This window comes from Plasmodium inui (genome assembly GCF_000524495.1).
Source record: "Plasmodium inui San Antonio 1 unplaced genomic scaffold supercont1.1, whole genome shotgun sequence".
Classification (NCBI taxonomy): domain Eukaryota; phylum Apicomplexa; class Aconoidasida; order Haemosporida; family Plasmodiidae; genus Plasmodium; species Plasmodium inui.
This window is the reverse complement of record NW_008481835.1, coordinates 642215-670193: the sequence shown is the minus strand read 5'-3', so window position 1 is coordinate 670193 and position 27979 is coordinate 642215. Positions and strand designations below refer to the sequence as shown.

Below are 27979 nucleotides of genomic sequence, written 5' to 3'. Positions count from 1 at the left end.
ATTTTAAGGGACAAATGAAACGCGAATTTGATTTTGTACATAATATTATTTGCGTAATCTCTTAGATAATGCGACTGGGCTAGGGAAGCAAGCATGCTTATATTAACTTTCTAAAATTACCCATTTATGTACGCTTTGCAACGTGTTATGTTTCCATATGAACAATATTCACGCGACAAGAAAAAAAAAGTTCATCCTTCGTTTTCTGTTCCCGGGCGGTAGCACAAAGTAGTTGTTCATCTTTGAGTCCCTTTTTTGCCCTTATTCATTGCCTTTATTTGTCGCATTCTTTTTTCCCCCTCATTTGTCCCCTCCTTTGTCGCATTTTTTTTCCCTTTTCCCCCTGCTAGTTCATCGTTAAGTTCAAAATGTTCCTGCATTCACAAAACAAGTCATCAAAGTCGGGTCCGAGGCTTTTGCAAACCTGAATGGAAAGGAGTTCAGTCGCGTTGGCACGTGAATGAGTGGATTATATGTCACCGCGCGTGAGCGCGTGGTTGAGATTTTTACAATGTATGTTTAAACATTGTATACATTTAAATTGTCTCAATTTCTCGTGTATGCATTTTTGCGCGTATGCATTTTCGTGCGTATGTATTTTTACAGGTACGCTTTTTCACAGGTATGCGTTTGCATGCGCGTGCGGGCAACTTTTGTCTCACCTTCATTTTCAAATCGATATTGGTTGTTTCGCCAAGTATGTGCTTCAGCGAACGCACGTGATGGGCGTAGTCCCAAACTGTTTCTTTTTCCCCGGCGCGAGTGGGTTGTATATTTATGGCGGATAAAATGTATCGAGAAAAATCAAACGTCAGCACGTCGTTCTTGGCACTCAAATACTTATACTTTTCGGTTGGGAAATTTTTATGAAATTTTAAGTGAATGCTGTTAATTTGAAACAACTTAGCCACATATTTTATGGTGTTGTTGTCGACGCAACTGTAGGAGCAGTAATCCCTTAAATATTTTTTATTGCCGTGAAGGATAACCTGGATGTATAAAATTTTGGGGATAAAGGCGTACACCAGATCGTCGTAATTTTTTTCGTAGGCCTACGAAGGGGAAGGGGAAAATTCCGGTGTGCATATCAGCTCGCGTGCCTGGCGAAGCATATAATTATTTTTGCAAAAGTGTGGCCCTTTGCCACACTCATGATGCGTAGCTGTATGTGCACAAGGGGGAGGAAGTTCCCATATGAATGAACTTATTTATAGCGCATGAGTTTGCACCAGTGGGAAGCCACCCTTTCTCTGCGCGGCCATGTCGTTTTTCCATTATTTGTGAAGATTCGTACCTTCAACAAAATCAGCGTCTCGTAAAACACAGGGTGTTGCTCCACCAACGAAATAAAATCTTCAAGACCTAAATTGAGGAAGTTTATTTTGTAGTTGCCAATGGGAATGTTCTCCTGTACAACGTGGTCAAACATCTTCTCAAAATTGTCTTCGTACAATTTTTTACGCCCCAAATGGTTGAAAGCAATGCATTTGTCGAAATAAGCTAAGAAATTGCTGCTTTTCCGTTGTTGTGAATGTAGCTTATTGTGCAAATATACATATTTCAGCTGCAAAATTAGGAGGTAAATATCGTTCAAGTTTGTGTGGTACTCATATAAATTGGCCATTTCTAGTAATATGAGAGCGCAATGGTGTAGGAGGTTTATGCAAACGATTATTGTACGAACGTGCAATAGATCAAACACGTCTTTATTTCCCTTTAAACTTTGCACACAGCTGTTTGCTTCCCGACTTAGCAGTTCGTACAGCTCATGCTTCAGTCCCACTTGTTTATAAACCCGTGCTAACATTTCCATGTCGCATTTAGAAAACTCTTTGCAGTATTGCACCACGTAGAAGGACAATATGTAGACAAACAAATGGTCATCATAAAATATAAAGGGAGAAGCAGAGGGGATCATCTTGCTCTTTTCAAATGTTTTGACGTAATTCTCTTCGTAAAAATTGATCAAATCTGAAAATTTTAATCCTTTAAAATTGTAGAAAATGTTTACTTGGTTTTGCTCTGCCCTCTTTTTCTCCTGTTTTTCTTCTCTGTACAAATCGTGCACGGCGTTCAGTAGGTGCAGAACTTTTTCATTTTTAATTTTTCCACTGCGTTGCAGAGCGTGATTACTGGCGTGATTATTGGCGTGATTACTGGCGTAATTAGTGGCGCGATTATTGGCTCGATTGCTGGCGCTTCTACCGCCGCTCCTCACATTCGCCTGAGCATTTTTGCGTCTCCGAATGATGCCTCTATTTGGAGCCACATCATCACCCGAGTGGTTAACTACCGTCTCTACCCTTTGGGTGCCACTCCCTGGTGCCTTTTCCTCAGACAGCCGATCTGCACGGTAATACTCGTTTACCCCAGCACGCGTGGGACCTAACTTGCACAATGTCTGATTGTACAATAAACAGCTGCTATTGAGCGAAACGCTAAGGTCGCAATTGAAATTGTACACATTCAGAGACAAAAACATGTTTCTGTTATACTTTAAAAAATCAAAAATGGACATATCTTCAAAGAGTAGTTTAAATAGGAAGTCTAATTTGTCATACTCGTTTATGTTTACCAGAAGTCGAAAAATGAGGTGCCTTTTTTTCCTTCTTAGATACATGTGCCTTCTCATTTTGATCAAATTCGTAATGTAAGTGGTATGCCGCTCTGATGTGAATTTGCACGCTAATTTGTATAAGAAGATAAGCATCTCTACTTCTACTTCTGAGGGTAAGACTATGCACTCCTTTCGGTAGAATCTAATCAGGTTGGAACATAATATGTTGGAAAAATTGGGATCTCCTTTTTTGATTCCTTCCATGAGTTTGCGAATATCTCCCTGGCGGTAGTAGAATCCTGGTTTCCTCCTACTCCGTGGCCCTTCCCCTTTGCGCCCATTCCTTATCATCACGCGCAACAGGTAGAAGTAGACATCCAGCAGGCTCCTAAAGTAGCATCTCCCATATAACCAGTTGCATGAATTGGTCAATATCATATTTGTATACTGACTGAAGAATTCGTGGGAGCATTCGTGGTAAAGGAAAATTCTATCCGTGTATCGTCTCTTGGAGGTGTCATTCTTGGCGGTGTTACCCTTGGCGACGCCATTCTCCGAATGTGAGTGCCCTGTTGAGTGCTCCTTTTCTTTTTTCCTCTCCCGAGTGCACCTCTGCAGAGAGATAGCCATATTACCACTGCCAGTGACGCGGCTTTTATCTAGACGTTCGCGCAAACAGTACTTTTGGAAGTTACTTAAAAGGAATAAAATAAAGTTATGATAAATCAGTAAATTTGTAGCAAGGGTATTCATTTTGCTTTTAAACAAGTACGTGAATTTCAATCCGACGGACGCATCGAACGCCTTCGTTCCGTTTAGGCTAACTGAATTTTTTAGAAGGTAAAAGTATAGTGTTAACAGGAGGGGGTCGCCATTTGATTGATGGAGCACCGGTCTTGTTATAAGACCACTCATTCCACATATTCGGCTTTTAACGGTAAGTAATAATTCTGCCCTTAGAATAAATGCATAAATATCGCAACTGCATTTTTTTCTGGCTCTTTCAAACAGGTGTTGCAACAGGTTGGAAGTTCTTTTTCCCCTCTTGTGGGATAATAAATTCGTTAGATCCTCCCCCGATCTGGGGCCATTACACAAACAGTAATATATAACGAGGGCATAAACCGAATTGTAGTGAACGTACTTATATATATCGTCAATGTGCATATGGGACTTGTCATTTTTCATGTTTAATTTTGTTTCCAGATTTTTTTTTGCATCAATTTCGTTTTTATTAAAGAGGGTATAATTTCTTATTTTTCGAAACGGGTCATAAGGGGGAGGCCACTTCTCATCGTTTCGATCACTTAGACAGACGTCAAAAATGGATCGCGATTCCATCGACGTTGATACCTCTCCCCTGTGTATATTTGTGCTTCCCTTCTCCCGTTTGACATGGCAATTTAGGTTACTTCTACGCGTATTGGTGCTCTTTTTTGCGTTCTGTCGAAATGACTCTTTCGACGGTGTGCCTTTTTTTAGCATCATCCGTTCACCCCTCTTTATTTCCTTGTATATGCTCAAAATGGAAAACTTGTCTACTATCCGCTGCGCCGTGATCACATCAAAATTGTTAATTAAATTATTTATACATATAAAAATGCTCACCAAAATGGTTATGTTGTCCTCATGGTTTGCGAGCCTTTTATGACTCTTTTCCCTAAAAATGAATTTTTCATCATGTGAGTCATTTTGCTTTTGTTTCTCCTTTCCGATGTCCTTTCCTTGATTAAGGATTATATCACGACTTCCTGAATATATGGCTTCCTTTTTTTTGCAATACGTGGAGGGGTCATGAGGGTTAGGGAGCTCTCCAGTAGGCCTCGTCGTCAGCATGTTGTTGCTCCCATATAAGCTTATTCCTTGGGTGGACTTTGGTAGAAGGCCCTTTTGTATACCTTCCACGTAATTCACATTTGTCACATTTTCATCACTTGGTGCTTCCCCCTTCCTGCAAAATTGGCTTATCCGTTTTAACTGCCGATCTGTTGTAACTCCACATGGGGGAATCCTCGTTTTAGTGACGCTGTGCACATGCACTACTGTATTTTGATTTCTTTGCGTCCTGATTTTTTTTAAAATGTGTTTTATCCGAGGTATACTCAGTTGCTTAAATTGTATAGAAATTTTATCCCTTGTTGATAGGTTCAGGAGATACAATACTTTCAATTTCAGATCGTTTGTTGTCTTTTTACTCACACACAGGTGCTTAACAATTTGTACGTTTCTTTCAAAATTGCGGAAGAACTTGGCCTCGTAGTAGTAAAGCTCATCGCGAAACTGCAGATGCTCATTGTCTGCTTCAAAGTTGGGAAAGGTGTCCTCATGATATTTTATATATTTTTTTCTATTCTCATTGTAGTCTTTAAATAGAAACAAATTTTCGCATTCTTCATTGTTAAGGGGCAGGAAGTTCAGTATGGACAGGCTGGGGCACTTTTCCTTCTCTGTCTCATTCTGCTTCTCCTTCTTTTTCTCCCTCTCCGTCTCCTTCCTTCTTCTCCCTTTAGAGTTCCTACTAAGCAGCTTTCTAGTTGATAGTATCTTTTCCTCCACGTACAGGAAGATGGGTTTTCTTTTCCCGCTAACCTTTTCGCACACCTGATTGGATTCTTTTCTCAACATATTTGTGATCAATATACAGAGTAGCAAAATGGTTGTCTGATCGTAGACACTTAAATTGGATTGAAATGTGTATGAGTAGTTCAAAAGAAAGGTGAGGAAAATTACTTTCGAGTATCCCCACGAGAGGGACACATTATACAGCGCAATTAGGTAGTCGTCCACGTAATGTTTCTCCTTTATGATAAATAAAAAGTTTTTAAAACATGTGTAATGTGTCAGAACAAATCTGCTCAATGCAATGTGCCCCTTGTTGTACGGGAAGGCATATTTCGAGGAGGTCTTTTCTATAGACGCATGAATATCAATCAGCATTTTTTGGGCCCTCTCAAATTTTTTTCTATCTGCTAATTCTTCGCATGCATCCAAAATGGTGAAGTGAATATCCTTCCTCAGGTTCACATTCACCAGAGCGTTATGCGCATAAAAAGCAAAATCGTATTTGCAGTCTTGCCTTGTTCGTACGAGCATCTCCAGAATGATATGTCTGCACAGAGGGAAGGAATCGAACACCCCATGGTAATGCAGTGACATACATGAGAATAACTGCTTTTATCAAGTGAGATGATGCCTACCATATGGTGGTGGGGGGCATAAACACAGGGGAGGTAATATCAAATTTCACTCAAAAAAAAAGGGGGAACACTATGGTGAGGCGGCCACCCCTCTGTTCACTCGAGTGGTATACCTCGTACTGGGTCGCTCCATCAAGAGGTAATTTACAAGGTGCATAAAAAAAAAGTAGTATAAATTGTTTCCATTTGTGCACCTCCTCCTAATGTACTTGTTGTAATGCTTCTTCAGATAATGCAGTGCCAGGTCAAAATGACACTCGCGAACACATCGCACAAAATTGCAGAAGCAAACTATGGGTTTGTCAAAATAAAAGATGTAGAGAAATCTGTCCAGTAAATTGTATATACCATTGGTAAGGAGAAAAAAAATTAGCACATATGTCGTTTCTTTTTTTTTCATCACATCGAAAAAGACGTCCATCCTCTTCACTTGGTACTCCCCTAAATTATGCACACAGTGGTAAAATTTCAACTTCTCCAGGTTTAAAAGTTGCATATCTTTGAGATATAATAGATACCCACGAATTTGTAGGTAAAACCACACGTTCTTTAACATGACCATTAAGTTGCTATATTCTGCTTTTTTTTTTTTAAACAATGCTATAAAATTGTGAAGATCATCATATGAGTAAAATTTCCTTCCAAAGGTTTTTTCATGTTTGTTCAGGTGGCTAAGGTTAAGATGCTTCTGGGTGGACATTACTCCTACTGCCCTTTTGCACCTGTCCACAAATAGGTGGGGAAAAGTGCTTCTAAAAATAAACTGCACGTAGGCCATCAGGTATATATAAAATTTCGTGTAAAAGGTATTATGCCTGATAACCATTTCGACAGCATTCTGCACACGCCTGTAGTCATAATTGTTGTAAATCAAATCGTAGAGTAACTCCAGAATTGTTTTTCCTGCGTAGATTGTGTCACTTTCGCGATTGTAAAAATGGGTATTCCCCGTAAAGACGCTTTGTATCTTTTGCAGCAGTGCGTTGGTAGATTTGTATCCACTACCATTATTGAGGATCTCATCTCTGCAGTTATCCCTACCTCCGACGCTTTCGGCTTCGGCAGTTTGTTGTTCCAAATTGTGCGCTTTGTCCCCCGCTTGACATCTCATTATTGTGTTCATATATTGTTGAACATGATTTAAGAAGGTGAGTATGTGCCTCTTGGTGTGCTTATTCTTTGTGTATAAATTCACGATGTCTTGGCACGTCTTAATGTCTATATTTTTATCAATACATTCGTAGAAGAATATAAAAATGTCATTTTTTTTGCTCAAAATGTGTAGCAACGTTAGGGGCTGGTGCACATTGTTCACTTTGCAGTAGAGCGAAATGATGTTTAAAAAATCGTTAAAGTATTTTTTTTTCTTCTTTTTCCTCTTCTTGTCCCTTATTCTATACTGTATGGACTTTTCTAGCAGAATCAGGATGAACATCTTTTTTGACTCCGGTTTGCTTGTGTAGTAATCTGCCCCTACCCCTGCACGGTTGCGTTGCTTTCCCGGTTGTGTCTCCTCCAAATGGTACTCATTCATGTTTCCTCTCAGGGCGATGTCATCTTTATCGGGAATGGCTATGCTCTGATTCGTTCTGTTGATATTTCTCCCCCTAGGTTGATTCTCCTCACGGGGGAGTAACTTATCTGTGTCCGTTCTATGCAAAACGGACAAGTCGCACTTACCCCTTCCATTGCACATGTTCATACGCGTTTCTATAGTTTTGTACTTATCCCCAATGAGCACTCCCACAGTTGTTCCCCCTTCTTCGTCTTTCTTACATGGAAGACCCAACGTCTCACTTGTGCTGATGCTATTTTGCGTGACCCATTTGTTTGCCCTTTCCGGGGTAGCACAGTCCACGTCCGTTTGTTCCCCCTCTTTGAAGAGATCTAAAAACAGTTTAATGACAATCAATTCGATAAAGCTTTTTTCAAACAAGTCATAATAATTGATACCTGTGAGGTTAAAGCTTTCGTAAAATATATTCTTCCTTTGTTTGCGAAAATCATCAAGGGTGTAATTATCCATCTTGAGCAAGTCCATACAGTTTTTTACCCACTTGTCAAAGAAGGCCCTCCTCTTATAATTCTTTTTAAAGTAATAATATATACTCTTCATGGAAAGGATGTACATTTTCACTTTTTCAATGTTGACATTACACAGATGTAGGAAGCATAACAGGGAACACAGAATATCGTTGTTGTTAAAGTAGAAGATACTCAGCTGCAAACATAAGTCGCTAATCACATTCTTTAAATCTTCTGTTAAATTTAGGGGTAAGTGAACCTTGCTACTTAAGAGATAATCGTTGCACCCTTTCGTGTCGAAGTTATTTATATATAGATATTTTGATAGGTCTCCTTCCCTTCTGTGTCTGTATTGGACATGGTTAATGATCAGGATGTGATATGCTACCAACGGTTGGCAGGAAATCAGGAAATGCTTCACATCAAAATGTTTTAAAAAATAGAAGCGGTTTTTGCTGATCGGGCTGCAGTTATTCTGTCCACACTGCGGGGGATCCTCAGGCGTACCATCATAGTAACGTTTGCCCTGTCCATAACAAAAGGTAGATTTCCTCATTTCGTTTTTTAATTCCCCCTTTTTTAGGTCACCACCCCTAATTTTTGCCACATAACTCTCGTAATGGTCTGTTTTTTGGCCCCTCCTCACGTCCGAAAAGAATGTCCTATAGTTGTACATGCCCCGCAACGTTTTATTTTCAGCGAGGGAGTCACTACAAAATAGGCGATACGCCTCGACGCGCTGGTTCTTTTTTGAATGTGCTTTTCCTTCAAGGTTCTCTTTTATATCCCCTCCCTTCGAAGCAGCCTCATCCATACATTCCAATGACGGATAATCTTCTTCCCTTTTAAAAATATTTTTAAAAATGGAAAAGGGGACAAAGTGGGTTTTAAAGAACGTTTCGTCCACCGTCTGTTGTAGCAATTGCTTTAATGACAAGTCCTTGTTATAGGTGAATGAATCATAACAGTGTTCTAACTGCATCACAGAATGACGGATTTTTTTTTCAGAACATGTGCGTTTTTTCATCTTCGAGACGGCTTCTATCAAATTGGACTTCCTATCTGTGCGACTCCAGCGAGAAGTGCACAGTTTGTTCACTATTGGGATGTTTTCGAAGCATAGGATGTGAGAGCCCTTCCCTGTCTTGTTGTGTGAGCCCCCCTGCTGAAGTGCATTCCTCGGCTTCCCCACTTTGAGGTAGTTCTCCGAATATTTCGCTAAATTTCGGATGGCCAACTTGAACAGGTCCTTGTTTGGGCCCTTTTCCTCTTCCAACCTGATTTTAAATTTGGCCTTCAAAAATGTTTTGCTTCCAAAATACGCTTCATACATAGAGGGCATAAACTTCTTCGTTAATTTTTTAAAAAAATATATGTTTACATAAGTTGGACTATTTTCTTTATTTTTTTTCAAGTCAAAGATGTCCACATTGCTAAACATGAAGATGCAAAGAAATAATTTAAAATTTAGAAAGCACAGCACGTGAAGGGACATGAAGGGAATGGAATCTTTGTCTCTTCTCAAAATGGAGTTCACAATGGAGTTCGTTCCTTCCGCATCGTCGTGATGTGATTGCCCCAGTGCTTCCCCTTGCATGTGCTCATTTGCTACTTTGTTGACGTTGTAAGAGGCATCTCTGCGAGGACAGATTGGCGAGTCTCTCCCCTTTTGCGCGTGGAATATTGCCTCCTCGTGGTGAAGTTCGTCGATGGGTAGCTTTCGTGGGACAGACCCTTCATTAGCGGCCCTAAATTGGCTCCACTGGACTCCTTTTTTTTCACTGCTTTTGTGTACATTTACCACTTTGACAGTCTCACCCTTTGCGGAAAACTCCTCCCAGTCGTGCAAAAATATGTCCGCCAAATTGTACAAAGACAGAGCTAACAAATTGTTGCGCAACTGGGAATATATGTAGCAAGATAAATAACGAAGGTGTGACTCGGAGGATCGGCTAAAGAAGAAAAAACGATGTTTTCTTTTGTAAAGCTCCTTTACTAAATAGTTGCAATTCTCTGGAAATCGAAATAGCTTGCTGTTCATCAACACGAAGAAGTATATTCCTGTGTAGCTTTGATTTCCCAGCAGGTAGGTTAAAATGTACTTGTGGAGTTTGTTCACCCGGCTGGAAGTTAGGTACTTTTGCCTGTACTGCATGAGGCTGCTGTTCTTTCCGACGGAGATATCTGTGTTAAATTTTCCTCCAACATTTTCGTATGATATATAATTCAAACATAGAAGATTCCTGCTCAGTTTAACCATCATGGAGTAGCAGATGTTTGTGTTCTCAGCGCACCTTTTGGAGCGACTAGCACGGAAAAGGTGGGATTTTACGGCGCTCTGCACCTTAGGAAAATCATTTAAGACATTCCTTTTTGCAGGTTCCTCATTTGGTGCCACACTGTGAATGCTTTCACTACCAGGGGAGTGGTGCAAAATTTTTACGTTATACAATGAGTCAAAATTTAAGAGGAAAATCCCATGTGCCTCCAGTACAGACTCGACAAAACTGTAAATGTAAGGTGTGCACTCATTTCGGAACTCATTTTGAATGTAACTAATTATTTTTAAAAAACTTTTTTCATATTCGTCCAGGTGTTGACCACTCCTGTGGGACTTTTCCGCAAGTTTGGAATGTACCCTCAAGTGATGTTTTCCCTCTTCACCCCGTTTTGTTCCCACCCGATGGATGCTCTTCCCAATTTTGATCCTTTCGTAAAAGTTAAACTCAGCCGACTTGTGAACCGTCTGGAAAAAATTATCGCTAAAATGTTTTAACGTTTGCAGAAGGGTGAACAGAGCAGACAAGTCACTGTTATCTGCGTAGTATTCCAGGATGTGCAAAAACAAACGCGAGTTGTAGGACCTTATGTTAATAAGTTTGATTAATTCATAGAATAAATTTTTTGCCTCTATTTTGTTTTTTTTTCCCGGTTTGTTTTTTAAAAGTACGCGTTTGTAAATGGGGTTGTCTTCTAGAAGGGGCTGTTCGCCTCCGACGCGCCCTTCTTTATCCGCTTTGAATTTAACATGTGCATTTTTAAGAACAATCCGATGATCGGTGAGTGTTTCCTCTTGTGCAGGTGAAGACGGCAACAGAGTTCTCCCTCTTTTGGAGCGCTTCAAATGGTGGATGTTTTTTCCCCCTGTTTCGTTTCTCACCCGGGTAAGATCTCCCTCGAGGAAGTAAGTCCCACGTTGTGAAAACCATTTTTGGGTCCCCTTTTTGGCAAAATATTTCATAAGGAAGTACAAAAAGTTCATGCCCCTATTTTGTAGAATAATTCTAATCATGATGTTTCTGTCTAGGGTTTTTAACATGCTGATGGAGCAGCAGAGGTAGGAACCGCTGCTACGGAAATCGCACGGAGTAAGTCGATAAGAACGTTCTCCAATGGGGTGTTTCCCTTTGTGACTTTTTTCAAAGTGTGCTAATCTCCCGGATGATTTTTCACCCTTCTCTTCACATTTCAAACATGCGTGATGGATTTTCTCCCTCGATTTGATTCTTTGCATGAACATGTCCTCGGGGGTTGTCTTCTCCCTCTGCTCAATTACAAACGTATCATTTACGTAAACGCTTTTCAGATTTGTCTCATTAGCAGCAATTCTGTCTTTGTGGGCAATTTCTGAGATGGTCTCGATGGTCTGATTATTGTGCACTACAAAATCATCAACCGAGTCCACATTGCTATAGTTATAATCAGCCTGAATCATTTGGTTGCCTTCTCTTTTACCGTCATCTTCTCCTTTTTTTACCTGAGTGCCGACACAGGAGAAGCAGTAACACTCGTTGTCGTAGTTGTCAAAATGGAAATAGTATCCTTTTCCTTTTTCTTGGCAACTCCTGTACGAGTCTTTTCGACTCAGTAGTATATTACTCCTTTCGCTAATTATATTGCTGCTAAAATTTCTGTAACTGATAATTGTCAAGTCGTCTACTTCCTCCCCTTTCAATTTCATCCAATTTTTCGCCATGTTGAATGTAACGACGTTGTTATTCCCCCTTCTGCTTGTGTAATAGCAGCTGGAAATTTTGCTAGAGTGTTTCTTTTCCCAACTGGGGTCCTTCGTGGGTTGACTTCTGGCAACATTCACCATTGTAGAATTAAATTGTACTTGTTCATTTGCTGCAATTTTTGTTCCTTTCTCATTCTGCTCACCAGATGGGAGACCGCACTCGCGGGGGATATCGTCCCTATGTGTTCCTTCAATATGGGACATGATATCAATCATTTGTTTGCTCCCTTGGAGGGATAATCTGTCCAAATTTTCAAAGAACAAATCTGTCGCGTGACAGCGTTCATGTTCATATAGTTTGATGTACTCATTTGTGTGCATATTTAATTTTTTTTTTTTCCCCCAAATAGGTTGTCCCCTTTTATTGCTTCGACGTATAGCCACTTCGTCTCTTCGTGTGTGGCGCAAATTGTTGTTCATTCTCCCACTGTGTCGCATCTTGATAAAGTAACCCCTCTTCATCCGCACTAGGTGACATTTCTTCGTGTTTCTTCGTTTGGTATTTATCCAGATCAGTGAAAAATGGCTTATTGTTGTTTTTGCACCGTTCAAGTGCGCGTTGCTTATTTCTCTTTTGTTGTCCCTTCTTTCCCTCGCCGTCGCTTCCTCCCCCCGCCTTTCTCTCTCACCCGGCACGTAGTATGTGTTAGAAAAATTCTGAATAACGAACGGCACATATAGATGCGAGGCGTGATCGAAATGGTTGACAAAGTCGGTGTTTCCCAGGTTAGACGCATCGAACATGTTAAGGAGAGTAAAAACCCTCAACGGGCTTTTCTCTTTGTATATGCTGTCATGAACGTAGTTGTGGCCACTACGGTGTAGTTTCTTCTTGAGTGCACCTAAGAATGCTGCACTGTGATAAAGATTAAAAACATTTCTGTTCAACATATAATCTGTGTATGCTTTGTTATGCTCAGCTACGTAGGAACTATTTCTGTAAAAGAGTTCCAGAATTGCCACAAATTTGATAGCCCTCTTATCCGCTACACTAAATGTGCAGCCATTCTTACGCAAAAATAGGAGCAATTTATTTCTTATATATTTCTTCAGAGTATTTATGGCAATCTTCTTTAAGAATTTCAACACATCCACACATAGTACTTTTAATATGCCTACACACACGTTCAAGTAGGAGTCTATATTGTTACATAGCAACCTATATATGATAGTTCCATAGTAATTTATGACCATTTTATGGGGGTTCAAATGGATGAAGCAAAATGGGATCTTCGCATTACTCATCAAATGATTCATTACGTTCTGCTTAAAATGAGAATTACACTCCACTTTATCTTCCATGACTAATTTGTATATGCCCATTATTACACTTACTAGGTTGTTCTTTAAAATCCTTTTTATATCATTTTGAAAATGCAGAAATGTGTTTATATTTTTCACTTGAATTTCGTTTTTTAACTTTGTGAAGCTATCATTCAGAGTGTCGTACATCTTGTATATCTTCAATATGTTGTTCTTCAATGTGTGCTTGTTTTCTTCGAATTGCATTTTATGAGGGGAGCACATCGACAATTCTTCAATGACACGCTTGCAGGTGGAGTTCATTCCAGGGTTACCATAGAGGCGGTTCATTTTACCCCTTTGCACTTCATCCTTGTTATGGTTTCCCTTAACTGAACATTTATCTGTGGAGCCAATTTCTCTATTCGGCTCACATCCCCCGTTATGTATCCCATTGGTGTAGTTCCACGAGGTAGCAGTTTCCTTGGAAGGGGCACCATTTTTGCGAATAATCAGCCCTTCATTTTCTTTACCAGTTAGTGAAGCGTTGCCCCCCTCGCCCTTGAACAAATAATCAATAAAGGTGGTACAGTTGTGCGTCTCTCCCCTGGTAACTGTAATTCCAGAGTCGTTTATAATAGCGCTTAGAAGTTTGTTGAAAAGTGCGTTATATTCTCCTTTCAATTCCTTAGTCTGTCCGTTTGTCTTTACCTTTATCTTCAGCTTCGTTGTTTGTTTGGTCGCCTGCTTGGTGTTCTGCTTGGCCGTCTGATTCGTCGTCATATCTCTGGTAGGCTTCTTCTCTCCCTGGGGATCGACCTTCGAATTGGCCTGATCGTCCCCGCTGTTCACACTCACCCGAGCAGCTGCGTAGGCGAATCTCCTTACGAAGTCGTCTCGATTGCTTTGCAAAAAATTGTGCAGAAGGTTGTAGTTAAAATATAGAAGAAGGAAATTCAAAAAGAATTCATACTTCTTCGTGTAAATGTAATAAATAACTGTGCTCAAATCGTTGCTATTGAGTATGTCGTAAATGACACTATCGAAGGGGCGCTCGTTACAAAGTAACTTATTCGAGGTATCGACCTCTCTATATAGGACGTCTTTCACATAAAAGTATGGAAGTCCTTTCTTGTCCCTCTTCGTAGTGGCGATGAAGGCGTAGCACAGGTAAAAAATGAGATTCCTAATGTTTTCAGCATTGTCCATTTTATCATTTGATGAGACGTACTCCCTCTGAACAGTTTCGTGAATCCCAAGATTGCTTCTCCCTATAATTAGCTTCGAACGGTCAGAATTAGAGGGTTCACTCTTTTTTACGCTTCTACCCTTTGTGCTTCCTCCTTCCGCACAAATTGTGCTTGGTTTCCCAACCATCTGGGAAGTTCCCTCATTAGAGGTGCGAAACGACTCGTCAGGGGGTAGCGACTCTCCATCATTCCACTTGCTACTTTTTCTATCAACTTTACTTTTCAGCGGGGGAGTAGTCTCACCCTCTGCTGCTCCATTCGCCTGGTCATTTGGTTTACCCCCACTTCTAGCATTGTCCACAGTGCTATCTCCCTGAAGGAGCTTACCTATCTTATCAGAGGCCGATTTTTTTACGTACAATATTTGCCCTATCGAATCATACATATTGTACACACTAAGATAGAGGGAACTGAAAAAATTGGGTTCGTGGGATCTGCCATTCGAAATTTGAAAAGATTTCAGATCTTCCCAGACATTTCCCCGGCTCACATTTCTTCTGCTGGTCTGTTCTACTCTCGTTTCATAATTGCTTACAAGTACGTTCATCAAAAGTTTAGCAAAGTATATATATTTATTAAGTTCAAGAAAAATTGCATTATTCTTTTTGCTGAAGTTGATCCCCCTTGATCGTTTTTTCTTTACAAAGTAGTCTATAAAGGAGATGATAAAGTGTAAAGTCAGCGAGCACATTTCGATGCTGTACTTTTTATTCAAAAATAAATTGTAGTTATCGCGAAAGCACAGTTTTTCGAAGTAGTATATGAGAAATATTTTTATGTCTTTGCTGTTGTCGTTGCTGTGAATGTTCCTTCTGCTGCTCCTCCTCCTGCTTTCATCTGTGACACGTTTGGTTCTTTTCCCGTAAGGCGGTATATCAGAGTTCAGGTTTGTGGACCTGGATGGCTTATTTCCCTCTTGTGCGGGACTCTTCTTCAGTTGGGTGGAGTTATTACAACGGGGGTTGACTTTAGGTGGGTCCTCTACCAGTTCTGCTTCTCCCCGCGTCTCTTTCGTCGAAGTTGGGTGAGCGAGATGGCCATCTGCGAAGGTTCCACCTTTTAGGGGATTGCTTTGAGGAATGAGGGAGGTTCCATTTTGCTGGCTTAAGATTTCGGAGGAGTCCTTTAAATTGCCCCTTTGCGTCTGTTTACCTTTCGAAAATGTAATATTCATTTGGATAGTCTTTTTCTTCTTCTTTTTATTATTATGTAGGGCATAGGTACCCCCATTCTGTATGCCCTTAGCATTTTCCCCAAACCCGTCTTGCATCTTCGATCGTTCAAATTCGTTGCTTTCCCGAAAACAGAGGTACTTCTTTCCAATCACGTCAACTATATCGGAGATTTTTCTCAAGGACAATGTCATGTATATCTGTATGCACTCCCTCTTGTGCTTTACAATGCTCATAAAACTGTTCATCTTCCGTTTGTATCTCTTCTTCCACACATGATTTATGAAGGAAAAATAATCAAAGAAGTAAAAATAAATTATTTCCATGTTGAAGTTACTCCAAATGTAGTGAAATAGCATTCTGCATAGGAGTACCGTCTCTTTGAAGGAACGTATTCTCAACGTTTTTCTAATTAAAATCATGTCTTTATTTAAGAACCCGTTGTATAACATGACAAAGTAGTGGTAATGCCTCTTCATATTATTCATTTTTAGAATTCTCTCTGTCTGTTCCCTCTTGTTGTATGCACTGATGCTGAACAGAGTGTGCATGTAATTTGTGAATAGCACTTTGCATAGCACATCATCAACATGGATCAGAGCATGCCATTTGCTGCTTAGGTAGAAATAGTTGTAATTCTTCAGTGTGGATAGGAACTTAATCTGGCTACCCTCCCTTTTGAGAACAATTAGGTATCGCTCAATTTGTCTACCTTCCTCTTCCTCCACTGGACGGAGTACATATTCAGCAAAAAAGTACTTCCTACATAAATGTAACTTTACCCTGCTGACATTTTTACCATACAGGGAATGTTTACTTTTCGCCTTGTTCAAATTATCTACACGTTTATTATTCCACTTTAGAAATCGCTTAATGAGGAATAATTTTTTTACATCGGTGAAGTGATCGTACACGTGGATGTGTTGTATATATTTTGGGAGTACCTGATTAAGTCTTCTTATGGATTGCTCTAAATTGGGATCTCCTGGTTTGTGCGGAGTCGAGGCGTTGCTGGGGAGGCACGGCTCTACATAGGAATAGCCCCCCCTTTTTTGGCCGCACCTGTCTGGCTGTTCACCGTAGGTATAGAAATCGGTGGGTTTGCCATTTATAAGGATACCCATATTGGCACGCACTGCGTATATTTCTCCCACTCTGTTGACTCCTCCATCCCTCCGACTAGCAACGTTTCGATACATTTGCTCATTTTCGTCAATACTATACTTCTTCTCAAGGTGGTAATCCATTTTTATGCAATAGGATCCTATCGACTCTTCGCTATTAGTTTCCAAACGTTCATAGCCCGAGACGTTTGCACCATTGCTCCCTAAATCGTCATGGGAGCATGCATCATATTCACTAAAATGATTTAAAACATTTATGTAATAGGTGGATCTCTTCTCCCATTCATAGAAATATAACATTTTTGTGTAACTTTCCCGATGGCTGTTTTTCCCCTTCTCCTCAGATGGTTCTCCTTGGTGGGCAGATTGGTAGAAGTTCCGTTTTTCTCCACACCGATTTTTCATTTCTCCAAGTATGTAAGCATATCTGGAGTTCTCCAAATTTTTGTAATTCCATATGCTAATAACATTGTTATCCCTCTCTCTGCTGCACGCTTGATTTACGTAAATCCATTTCTGTCTTAATTTGAAGGAGTCTGGAAAATAGGATTCAAAGTTGAACTTTACCTTTTTTTTACCTTGCTCAAAATGGATGAATTCCTTCTGTTCTGAGTGGAACTCGTTTTGTTCATCTCCATTTTGGCAAATTTCTACATATCTGAATGGCTCCTCCCTTGTGTGTAACAAATACATTTCAACGTTCTTTATTTTTTTCTTCTTCGTAAAAATGCCTTCATTTTTTCCACTCTCCAAATTAAGACGATGGTACCTGCACACGGAAGCGTGGTTGAGATTGGCTACAGAGGTGCTGCGGCAGCATCAGCATGTGTGCTATGTGTTAACAGCACATTGCGTTATTACGCTTATCTGTTATGTTTTCTTTTGTTTTTTTTTTTTTCTTTTCTTTCTTTTTTCGCCAAAGAGGCACAATTACATTTCTAAATCAAAGGACCAAAGCTGGTTGCTCAGGTCGACCAACAATACGTGCGACAGATCATGACTAACTTCGAAGTCGGTGAAAAAGGTTCTCACTGCGCGCGCAAAAAAAAAAAGGAAAAATAAAATTTATAATACAACTCAAGAGGTACGTATACCTCTCTCACGCGGTTACACACATTCGGACAACTTCGCTGAGTTAAAAAATAAAAAGACCCTCTGGATAAAACGTTACCTTTCTTATTTATATTTATTGCCAAGTGGGCCTTTTCCCCCCCATTAAAGATGAGCAGAAATTGCTGAGCCGTCAGCGTCAAAATGAATAGCTTGGCATTTCTACGTAAAGTTAAAAAAAAGAGAAAAAGAAAAGAAATCGAACAATGGAACATGTTTTCCTACACAATGGTGTAGCTACATTTCCTTGTCCCTACCGATAAACACACTTCTGGAAGTAAATATAATCACTCACATTGGTCAGAATGTTTTGCAAGCTTGATATTTTTGTCACTTTTAAGCTGGAGAATGGGGGGAAAATTGAAACGAGCGGAAAGGGGCATATATACGCACCACAAGAATAGGTCAAACGGGTGATCCTACGGAGTACATCACCGCAGGAAAGGCACTTCATGCGCATAGATGTACGCATTTATTTATCTCCCCATATATATTCACTCGGTAGACAATCCTCTCAGCCATTTCACCTTAGTCCTTTCGCTATCAGCTTAATGCAGACGATGTCGTTTAGCACGATGAAGAAGGAGCTTCAAAAGAAAAAAAAAAAGAAAAAAGGGGTTACACGGATCACAACTTCATATATGCATCTGTCTGATTCTTTTTGTTCAATCCTAACACGTAAGGTGTGTGAAAAATTCTGCTGCTAGCCATCATCAAGCCTTACCTTTCGCCCTTTGGAATTATTTTCACAAATTTTTCATTGAACGATTCCAAAAAGGAGAGTTTTTCCTGCGCAGTGGGAAGGCGATATTACAAATGTGATATGTTGGAAGGGGACAGCACTGCAACGAGCAGGAGGTAAAAAAAAGACCTCTGCACGCATTACAGAAGGAGTGCACTCCTTCCACTTGAATCAAGTCTCAGGTGAAAATGCTCCAGTATTACATTCAAAGAAACGACAAAGCGAAAAAGCCTATCGTAGGAAATATAAAAATTGTACAACTTATTCCTTTCACTTGTCTTTCCATGTGTGTGTGCCTTTTTATAAATATGGAGCTGGAGAGAGTTACCTTCAATTCTGAAAAGGGGGAAGTGAACAGATAAGGGACGTCTACATTGTTAAAACGGAGAGAAGGTGCACGTAACTGGAACGCTCGTCCCCCATTGGAAATATAAATGCACATTTCTTTATTAGCGCAAAGGAAAGCATTTGGTTCTCCCATTGTACATTATTTCTCTATTTTCAAGATGAGCATTTATTTTAATGACATGTGCAAAATTGTAGAAATTTAAAACGGCAGGTTGTTGCGATATCTAAGAAGGGGGGTTGCAAAAGGAAAATGGTGAATAGAAAAGAGGCCACAATTTGTTATATATCACTTTCTGTTTATCATTTTCTTTTTTTTTTTTTTTAGTTTTCCTCCAATTTAACCAAAACGGGAATTTGATATTGCACACTTTTCCCTTTTGTAAAAGTCTCCTTGTCGCAACATATCCAGAAGCAGTTTAGCGTATGACTGTTTAGGAAAAAATGGGCACTATTACGACTGTTGAAAAAATTAAAGCACAAATTAAGGCCTTTATCTTTAGAGTTACTTCTCCTTTTGAAGAAAAGCAGAGCTACTATGTCGTTACATTGGTTGGGCAGGATACTATCTATCTCATTTTGGTTGCACCTTCTTCTGGATCTTAATAACTTTAAACAAACCAAGTTATCCATGGTTAAAATGATGAGCGTTGGTCATTCCACCCGGGGATGGCGGTTACTCTAAATGGATCGAAGCTCCTTCGCACAACTACACGCTGTGTATGCTTCTTTTACCTTTTCACAACATCAGCGTATGTGCCATTCTATTTCCCCTTTTTCATAGCCCAATTCAAATGTATATATATTTCAGGCATGCGGTCTTCTCATTTGTCCCTTTGGATAACTCTACTTTTTCTTAATCCTTTGCGTCAAGTGGCACATAGGATAATACCAAAATTTTGCAAACACACACGCCTATGTAGGGACAGGGAAATGGGTTTCCTCCCGACTGCTTGCTGGGACAACCGACAGAAAGTTCCCACATGACTGCCTTGTGAAACAAAGAGGAAAAACGCTTCAGGCTTGCCACATATATATACATATATATATGTATGTCCCCATGTGCACATGACGACTTGGCATAAAGTTTTCCAGAAAGTAAGCAAACGGCACTTAATTTTACGGCAAATTTTTAGGGTCATTATTTTCTGTGGAATGCTCGCATGTGTATACATGCGCGTTGGGTAAATGGGTTACAATGAAATCTTTTTATTTTTTTTTGCCTTTTTTAAATTATTCGCGAGTAAAAAAATTCCAGGGAATTAACCCATTCGAAGCGGTGGGAGCATACAACCTCGTGCCTGTGTACGACCTTTCAGCACTGCGGTATCGTTATTTTGGGACATTTTATTTTTTAAGCCATGCAAGTGCGGTATAATCCTCAAAAGTGGCAGCCGCGAGGAGCCCCAAGTGGACTGCTGGAAGATATCATATGTGCCCGCACATTTATATGCACACCATTTCAGGAAAGAGGTTTTCCCCCCTCTAGTTTTTTTTTTCTTTTTACACTGTGAAGAGTTTTTCATGCATAAACCTTTCCGAAGTGTGTAGAATGGAACTATGCGATCTGTCATTTTGCTTATGCATGATCTGGCGCAGGTGGCACTTTTCCGTCGTACTTTTGTTTCTTTTTTTTAAAGCTGTTCTATTTTGCGATGGTCTGCTTTGGTTTGCTTTATTTTGCATTTTTCGCCTTAATAGAGGATCCACTTTTCCAGCAGGGCAAATGAAGAAAATTAATACGCCAGTTTTACAGATCCCCTTTCTGCATAACTCGAAATTAAAGAGAAAAAGTATGCCTGTCATTTTAAAAAAATGATTTCCCTGGCATAATTCCAGTAAAACCACTTAAATCGAGAACACACTTTTAAATTATACCACCTTTTGAGAGAAAAATAAATGGCGTAGGGAACAAAATATTCGCATACAACATCAGCGGGAAAAGTACCCTGTAGGGGCGGCTATTTTAAAAATTGCGCCCCGAATTAGCAGTGTCACCCATTTTCGCTGCGTATTTCACGGAAAGGTAGTGTGACATAAAGGTATTCTTCCATGACACTAGAAACTTAAATGACATCACTGTTATACACGAAGGATGGTGCTAAGCATGCTACTCATCACTGTCATGAAATGATTACATAAATAAACGGCACACACTCTGTTTTTTTCCCCTTCGAATTTTAAATATCCTAAAAAAATTAAAGTCCAATTTTAGCCTCTGTTCGGAAAAAAATATTCAGTTTTGTTTACTTTTACGCGGTGTATATTATACACATATTTTCTCCTAAAAATGTTTCGAGAGACAGGAATGAAAGAGAACAGCCATGTTATTTCTTTAACCCAAACGTCGGGGACTAAAAAAAGCATACGGAATTCTCTTTACGACGATGTTTTCCGAGTAAAGCATGGTGAACATAAAACGGGATTCGTCAAAAAAAATAGGTACACGCATTAATATCTACACGTAGGCGCAAACGAGCCCGTGCACATACGCGTAACATGCGAAGCGATTACATTTGCATGAAATCATCACAGCGCCCTTCTCCTCAACCCCTCCTTTGCTATGGCGGAAAAAATTCCATTACGAAGTTGAAGTAAACCATAAAACGTGAAAAGTGGAAAAACCAATTGCGCGTGTATTTCCCCTTTCTTAAATGGAAGAATTAAAAAAAAAAAAAACCTTTGCTAAAAAAGGGAACAGCCAAGCATAATCGCATAAAAATAGAACCTTTTTCATTTTCAAAAGACAAATATAATTAAAAAAGAGAAAAAAAAATCTCACTAATTATAACAATTTTTTTCGAACGCTTCCCCGCTTTTACAAAAATTAATTTAAACGAAACTTTTCATTCTGGCACTTAAGTGAATTATCATAAATGAATGTTATGTGAAAAAATCCCCGGAAAGTGATTCCCAAAATAGCAATCGCGGCACAGTGTTTTAAAATGGCGGAAGTTCAAATCCAGAACATAGAAGAACTCACACCATGGGTAAGGGCAGAAAAAAGAAAATTGAGCTGCGAAAAAATGCCCACATATAAATGCAATGACATCGCGAAGTGTTATATGCATATGCGCGCTTGGGTTATCTTCATGATGCAGTCACAAACTGTACGTCCAATTGGGCACAGTGGTCATAGCAGCTGCGGCAGAGGTGAGGTGATAGTCGTGCACTTGTCGTCTCCCTGTAATGCCCCTTTTGTAGAGCGATGAAAATGAGTTCATTTCTACGTTAAAAGGAGGGAACAGAAAAACCAAATGGGTAGACTATCTCCTCGTGTGTAGCATATTACTTTTAGTAGATTATATACACTCGTCCGATGAATGCGTTATGCCTATCAGATACTCGTATGATTGTGCGCTCTTACATGGTAGAGAGCAGACCAGCGTATGGTTTACAAGTTGTTGGGGGTACAGCTGCGTATGGTGAACCAATCGTCCCTTTTTTCTTCTCCCCGTTTTTCTTCACCCCCTTTGCGTTTACCTCCCCGCGTAGGTGGAAAAATACAGACCAAACGTCCTGAACGACATAATTTCGCACGAACAAGTCATATCCACCATCCAGAAGTTTGTGGAAAAGGGAGAATTGCCCCACTTGCTGTTGCATGGGCCCCCAGGGACAGGAAAGACATCCACCATTTTAGCTGTGTGCAAGGAACTGTATGGTGAGTCACGAAGCTCCTTTGTATTAGAATTAAACGCATCCGATGATAGAGGAATAAGTGTAGTTCGAGATCAAATAAAAACATTTGCAGAATCGAAAAATCATTACAATACGTGTGAAAAGACTTCGCTAAAATTAATCATCTTGGATGAAGCAGATCATATGACCTACCCAGCACAAAATGCCATGAGAAGAATCATGGAAAACTATGCTAAGAATGTCCGTTTCTGCTTATTATGTAATTATGTAAATAAGATAACCCCAGCAATTCAATCCAGGTGCACCTCATTCCGATTTTCTCCACTCAAGAAGGAATATATGGTTAATAAAGCCCTTGATATTGCCAAATCGGAGAATGTGCACCTCACAAAGGATGGATTGGAGAGTCTCATACGTGTTGGACGAGGAGACATGAGAAGAATTCTAAATTGTTTACAAGTCGTTTCATTGAGTCATAAAAATATGACCATCCATCAGAACGTCATTTTGTCTACGTTAGACATACCATTACCGGACGAGGTTAAAGACATATTAGAGCATTTCACTAAAAGTAGCATCAAGGAATCATACGAGTTTGTTACCAAATTACAGTGCAGTAAGGGCTACTCGATAAAGGATATTATGGTGAATCTGTATGAATCCATTTTAACTTATGATTTTCCGGACTCTGCCGTGTGCTTGTTGCTTAAAAATTTTGGCGAAATCGAGGAAAGGTGTTCCTCCGGGGCCAACGAACAAATCACCCTGTCCGCCCTAATCAGCGCGTTCATAGAATTCAGAACTGAGCTGTTTAGAATGAAGTACGACATGAATAATATATAAATGGCAGGACTTCCGAAATAAGGTGCCAAGAAGAGCGCAACGTGGAATGACGAACTAGTCTTCTCATATCGTAAAAAAGGGAAGAATGTCCATAACATGCCTTTTTTTTTTCTTCTTTTTTTTTATTCCCCTCCAAGTAACAAAGCAATATGAACAGTGCTAAAATCATGTGCTGCATCGGACGAATGAAAAGTCAAAACGGGTGGAAACCTTTACCAAATTACTTATTTTCCCTAACAAGCATTTGTACTTTTTCTCCAAGATGGGGCAGTGATCACGTGGGCCACCTGGTATGAAGAAGGGATTGGGCACACCTGCGCATGCAGGCGTCTGCACAGATGTGTGTATATGTACCTGCCCATGAGGAAGCCGTTTCAATCCCACCCGACGTAGCAGGATGTTGGTTCATAATGGCGCATATCACCAAAGAGAGCATTCATTTTATGGCGCCTCATCATTATGCATTTATGTCTCGTTTAATTTGTTAAAGTCAGGCAGATGGCCTTCTTTAAATGTCCTTTCAGTGTCACACCGAGTATGATGATTCGTCCATGCGTTCCTGCGTGCTTACGTGCGTACACATGTCGACATTTTTAGGCGACCTTATGACACTTGATTTCGCCTTTTTTTATACTCCCGAGTAAACTTCCCCCTTCTTTATCCTCCTTTTTTTAATTTTTAGAGACGCAACAAAAAGGTGATATCGCTTCTGTGCAAGAAGCCACGTTGTCTTTATCCCAAAACGTAATTCCCTCGTGTCCGGTTTTCGCAATGAATGCGCTCATTTCTATGCAGTTGCCGTTGCGACTCCTCCGACAGCCTCGTCATGTTAAAGGTATACCCCCTCTTCATCACTACGACATGTTGCAATTGTACTTGTGTCATGTTGTACACATAGAAGAGATACTTCTATTTAAAGAAGAAATCCTCGTGCTGAGGATGTTTTTATTTATTCCTCTCTCATATGAAAGAAGCTTTCTTTATTTTCTCAAAATTGCGAATTCATCATCGTATATTTCTTTTTTTCTCTCTCCCTTTGTTCTCTATGTTATATTTTTGAAACATTTCATAGTTCGAATTTTTTCCCGTGTGTCCCCCAACATAGCTCTCCATTTAACCATTTAACTAGTACCACTGTCTATGCCAAGGGGCTAAAACGATTGCGACGTTTATGTAGCTACAAGGATACGCATAGGGAACGCTTAGGGACACAAAATGATATTCATACCTTTGTGTGTGCGTTCGGATAGGCTCACATCATCGAGAGAAAAACATATGTACACTCATTTTTACACACCTACGGTAGTTACGCAGCAGCACTGCTGGCTTTAAAAGACGTATGCAGCCCATTTGCATTGTTTCCCCACAAACGGAAACATTCGTGGGGATTATTAATCTGTTTTAAAAAAAATGGATAACTTCAATTTATTGGGGAACCTCAACAAACTTTAAAGCTCGAATAAAATACTCGGAGAGGTGATAAAAGTTTCACAAAAAAAAAAAAAAAATTGCTGTGCACAAAAAAAAAAAAAGAAAAAAAAAAAATATGCATATGTATATGACATATGCATCGCGAGCCAGCACCTTCCAAACGCACGTACACTTAAACATATGCACGTAAGTAATCGCACGTGAAGCGCTCACCCAAGTGAGGAACCTTTTTCGATGAAAGCAGAGCACAGCTGCCCCCTGCGAAGGGATGAAAAGGGAGCACGAGTGAATGCCTCTGGGGGAGGGATTATTAACCTTTTGGAATATTGCTAGCCGTCCGCCTTTGGCAAATAGCGATTTGTTCTCAACTGTGACTGCGTTCGAAATTGCGCTATTTGGCGTAGACGTGGACAGGTATCAACACACACGCACGTGTTAACCCCCCATCAACCCAACACCGTGGTGACCATACGGATGTACCATTGCTACAAGTTTGCGTGCCTCCCAGCGCGACGCATACAAGAATACAACCCGAACGATGAAGGAGATAAAACAAGCAGACGTGAAACTCTTCCTGGAGACGTACTACACGGATAACAGCTTGAGTGATGACCTGAAGGATGTCTTCGATTATGTGGAGAGAAATAAACACAAAGGAAACTTTCACAAATTATTTGAAGAATATTTGGAAGAGTACAATAAAAAATTGTTCAAAAATGAAAACTTCTTAAAGAACAACGTAATATACGACTATGAGTATGTAAAGCAGTACAACATCGAGCTGTCGGAAAAGACAGGAATAAATTGCAACAATAAATATCATTGCTACGTCAAGTCCGTTAACAGCATCGATGAAAATTACAAATTTTTAGGACTAGATACAAGTGTCATATCTGAAAATATAAACAAAAAATTATCCTTATTTTTGGAGCTCTTTTTGATGTACTCCAAAAAACTCAACTTAGATATTGACGTGAGTCCCATACTAAATATGAATGAAGAGGAGTGCTACATTTTCGGACGCATTTATACAGACAACGAAATTAACATAAGTGAATCGAACATCATTTTGGAGGGAAATTCAAATTCGAACAACGGAGACAAGGCGCAACTGCTAAATTTAAATCATATAAAAAATATATGCTGCTTTTTGGGGCAAATTTTAGCCATCAAAGGAAAGAAAGAAATAAACCAGTATAGTATCAAATATTATGTGAGCGATATTTACGCTGGGTTGCCTACTCATTTAAATGTAAAATTGGATAACATCGCATTTTTGTTAAAACATTTTAATGGCAACGAAATTGAAGAGGATAACAAATGTGAAGAAGAAAGAAGCGACCAGAGTAAAATCCTACAATTGTACAACAATGAAAATATACACATAATGGTTTGTAATGGGTACGTATACACAGACAATGAATACAGTGATAATTTGGACAATTTTTTAAAGATCGTAAACGAAAAATTACCACATGCTGTTTTAATTTTCGGACCCTTCCTATACATTCGTAATTTCAGTGAGACAATTCAAAAAATAGGAGATATCAACGTCATTTATCAAAATATTTTTAAAAAGATTATCAAGTTGGCAAAAAGTGAGCTGCTAGAAAAAACACATTTCTTTATTATCCCATCGATTTATGATTCGGTCAATGTGTATCCTCTGCCCCAGCCTCCCTTTTTTTACGAAAATAGTTATGCCAACTTAGCGAATGTTCACTTTTTGTCAAACCCGTCTTATATTTATATCAACGAATTAAAGATTGCCTTAACATCATGCGATGTCATTTGTAACTTGAGTAAAAATTTATTGTGCAGACCAAGTGAAATGAAATCGTTTTATTTATTCGAGCAGATATTAAGGCAACTTTCTTTCTTTCCATCCTACCCGTCCGAATTTAACATTGAAATTACCAAGTTTAAAAATTTACTGTTCCATCCCAACAGGCTGCCAGATATATTCCTCTTCCCTTCCTACACAAAAGAAAAGTCCTACGTTAAGCACATACATAAGAAACTGTTTATCTGCCCATACTCTATCGATCTCAGCAACGCGCAGCCGTGTAATTTTTTCTCTAACATTTATATCCATCCACCAGCGGAGACACAGGACTTGTCAAAAAGGGTGATCCTGGAAAATGTCTTCATCCGCAACAATAAGGTGACGCAGAACGAGTGATCCATAAGGAGTGGCCCTATTGCGATACAGACGGGATGCACAAATGATCCAGGTGGGCCCTCAGTAGGGGCGCCTTTCCCCAATAGGTCACACCTCCCCTATTGGCGGGAAAAAAAGGGGCAAGCGGACCAAGGCAGTGTTTTCCTATATTTTATTTTTTTTAAATTCCGCACGTTTTTTTTTCCTTAACAAGAGTGTTTACAACCATGCGCAGAAATATATACACAACACATAGTACAAACTACATCCTGTATAATGCAAACGTGGGGCTTCACATTTTGTATCCAAAACTCGTTCGGCTCCAATTTTTGCCGAACTTCGTCACCATTGTTACGCTTCTTAAAACTCCCCCCGTCAATTGCGCTTTTACTTTACAGTGTTCTTTTTAACTGCCCCCTTGGCATAACACGCGAGCAAATGTACGTAGATACAAAAATGCATATTATGTTCTTTATAGTAGTATGTTGCTTTTTTCTTTTTATTTTTTTTTCTACCCCTCTTTAATTTTTTCCATTCCGTTTTTCCTCTACCATTTTAAACGCGGACACAATATTTGAACGAAACGTGTCGGTTCGTATCTCCCAATTTAAGGATACTTCAAATTGTAACAAAGCTGCAGAGAGTCAAAATGAATAATCAACAAAAAAAGTGTTGCAAAAAAAAAGGAGAGCATAAATGAAAGCATTAAAAAAAGCATTTTTTTTCTGTGCGCTTCCATTTTTTCACGAGTTGAGAGTACCCCCTCCCTGGACATTCACCATTTCGTCCGTTCGTTCTATCTTCTCTAATTTTTAATCTTAAAAGTAGAAGATGAGGATGCAAACAAGGGAAAAAATGTGGAAAGAATGAAATGAAGAAAAATAGCAAGTACGTCACATACGAAATGATGTATATAAAAAGGAGCCAAAATGAATTAATCATAGCAAATTTTTTTTTCCTTTATGTGAAAAAGTCAGGTAATGTTTTCCTTTATCTTTGCAAAACGATAGATTTTAATTTACTATAACGAAGGTTAACGAAAGAGGGGGGCCTCGGAAAAGAAAAAAAATGCAGTTCTGTGGAGTCACATGCATTAAACTCAGATTCAGCACCACAGTTG

General features: G+C 39.5%; 3 protein-coding genes across 3 annotated transcripts; 2 read left to right on the top strand and 1 right to left on the bottom strand.

Moving 5' to 3' along the window:
• Window positions 1-346: 346 nt before the first annotated feature.
• On the bottom strand, window positions 347-19415 carry C922_00152 (hypothetical protein; the record flags this gene model as incomplete). The annotated part of the gene is made up of 11 exons (XM_008815769.1): window positions 347-424; window positions 663-1052; window positions 1295-5666; window positions 5868-17354; window positions 17520-17612; window positions 17953-18036; window positions 18223-18282; window positions 18420-18484; window positions 18641-18773; window positions 18924-19009; window positions 19128-19415. 11 exons carry the CDS (start codon window positions 19413-19415, stop codon window positions 347-349), a joined length of 17136 nt encoding a protein of 5711 aa, XP_008813991.1.
• A 2312-nt stretch (window positions 19416-21727) lies between these two features.
• On the top strand, window positions 21728-23267 carry C922_00151 (replication factor C subunit 3/5; the record flags this gene model as incomplete). Its single annotated transcript, XM_008815768.1, has 3 exons — window positions 21728-21772; window positions 21987-22169; window positions 22278-23267. 3 exons carry the CDS (start codon window positions 21728-21730, stop codon window positions 23265-23267), a joined length of 1218 nt encoding a protein of 405 aa, XP_008813990.1.
• Window positions 23268-25236: 1969 nt separating this feature from the next.
• Window positions 25237-26880, top strand: C922_00150 (DNA polymerase alpha subunit B; the record flags this gene model as incomplete). Its single annotated transcript, XM_008815767.1, has 1 exon — window positions 25237-26880. One exon carries the CDS (start codon window positions 25237-25239, stop codon window positions 26878-26880), a length of 1644 nt encoding a protein of 547 aa, XP_008813989.1.
• Window positions 26881-27979: the final 1099 nt, after the last annotated feature.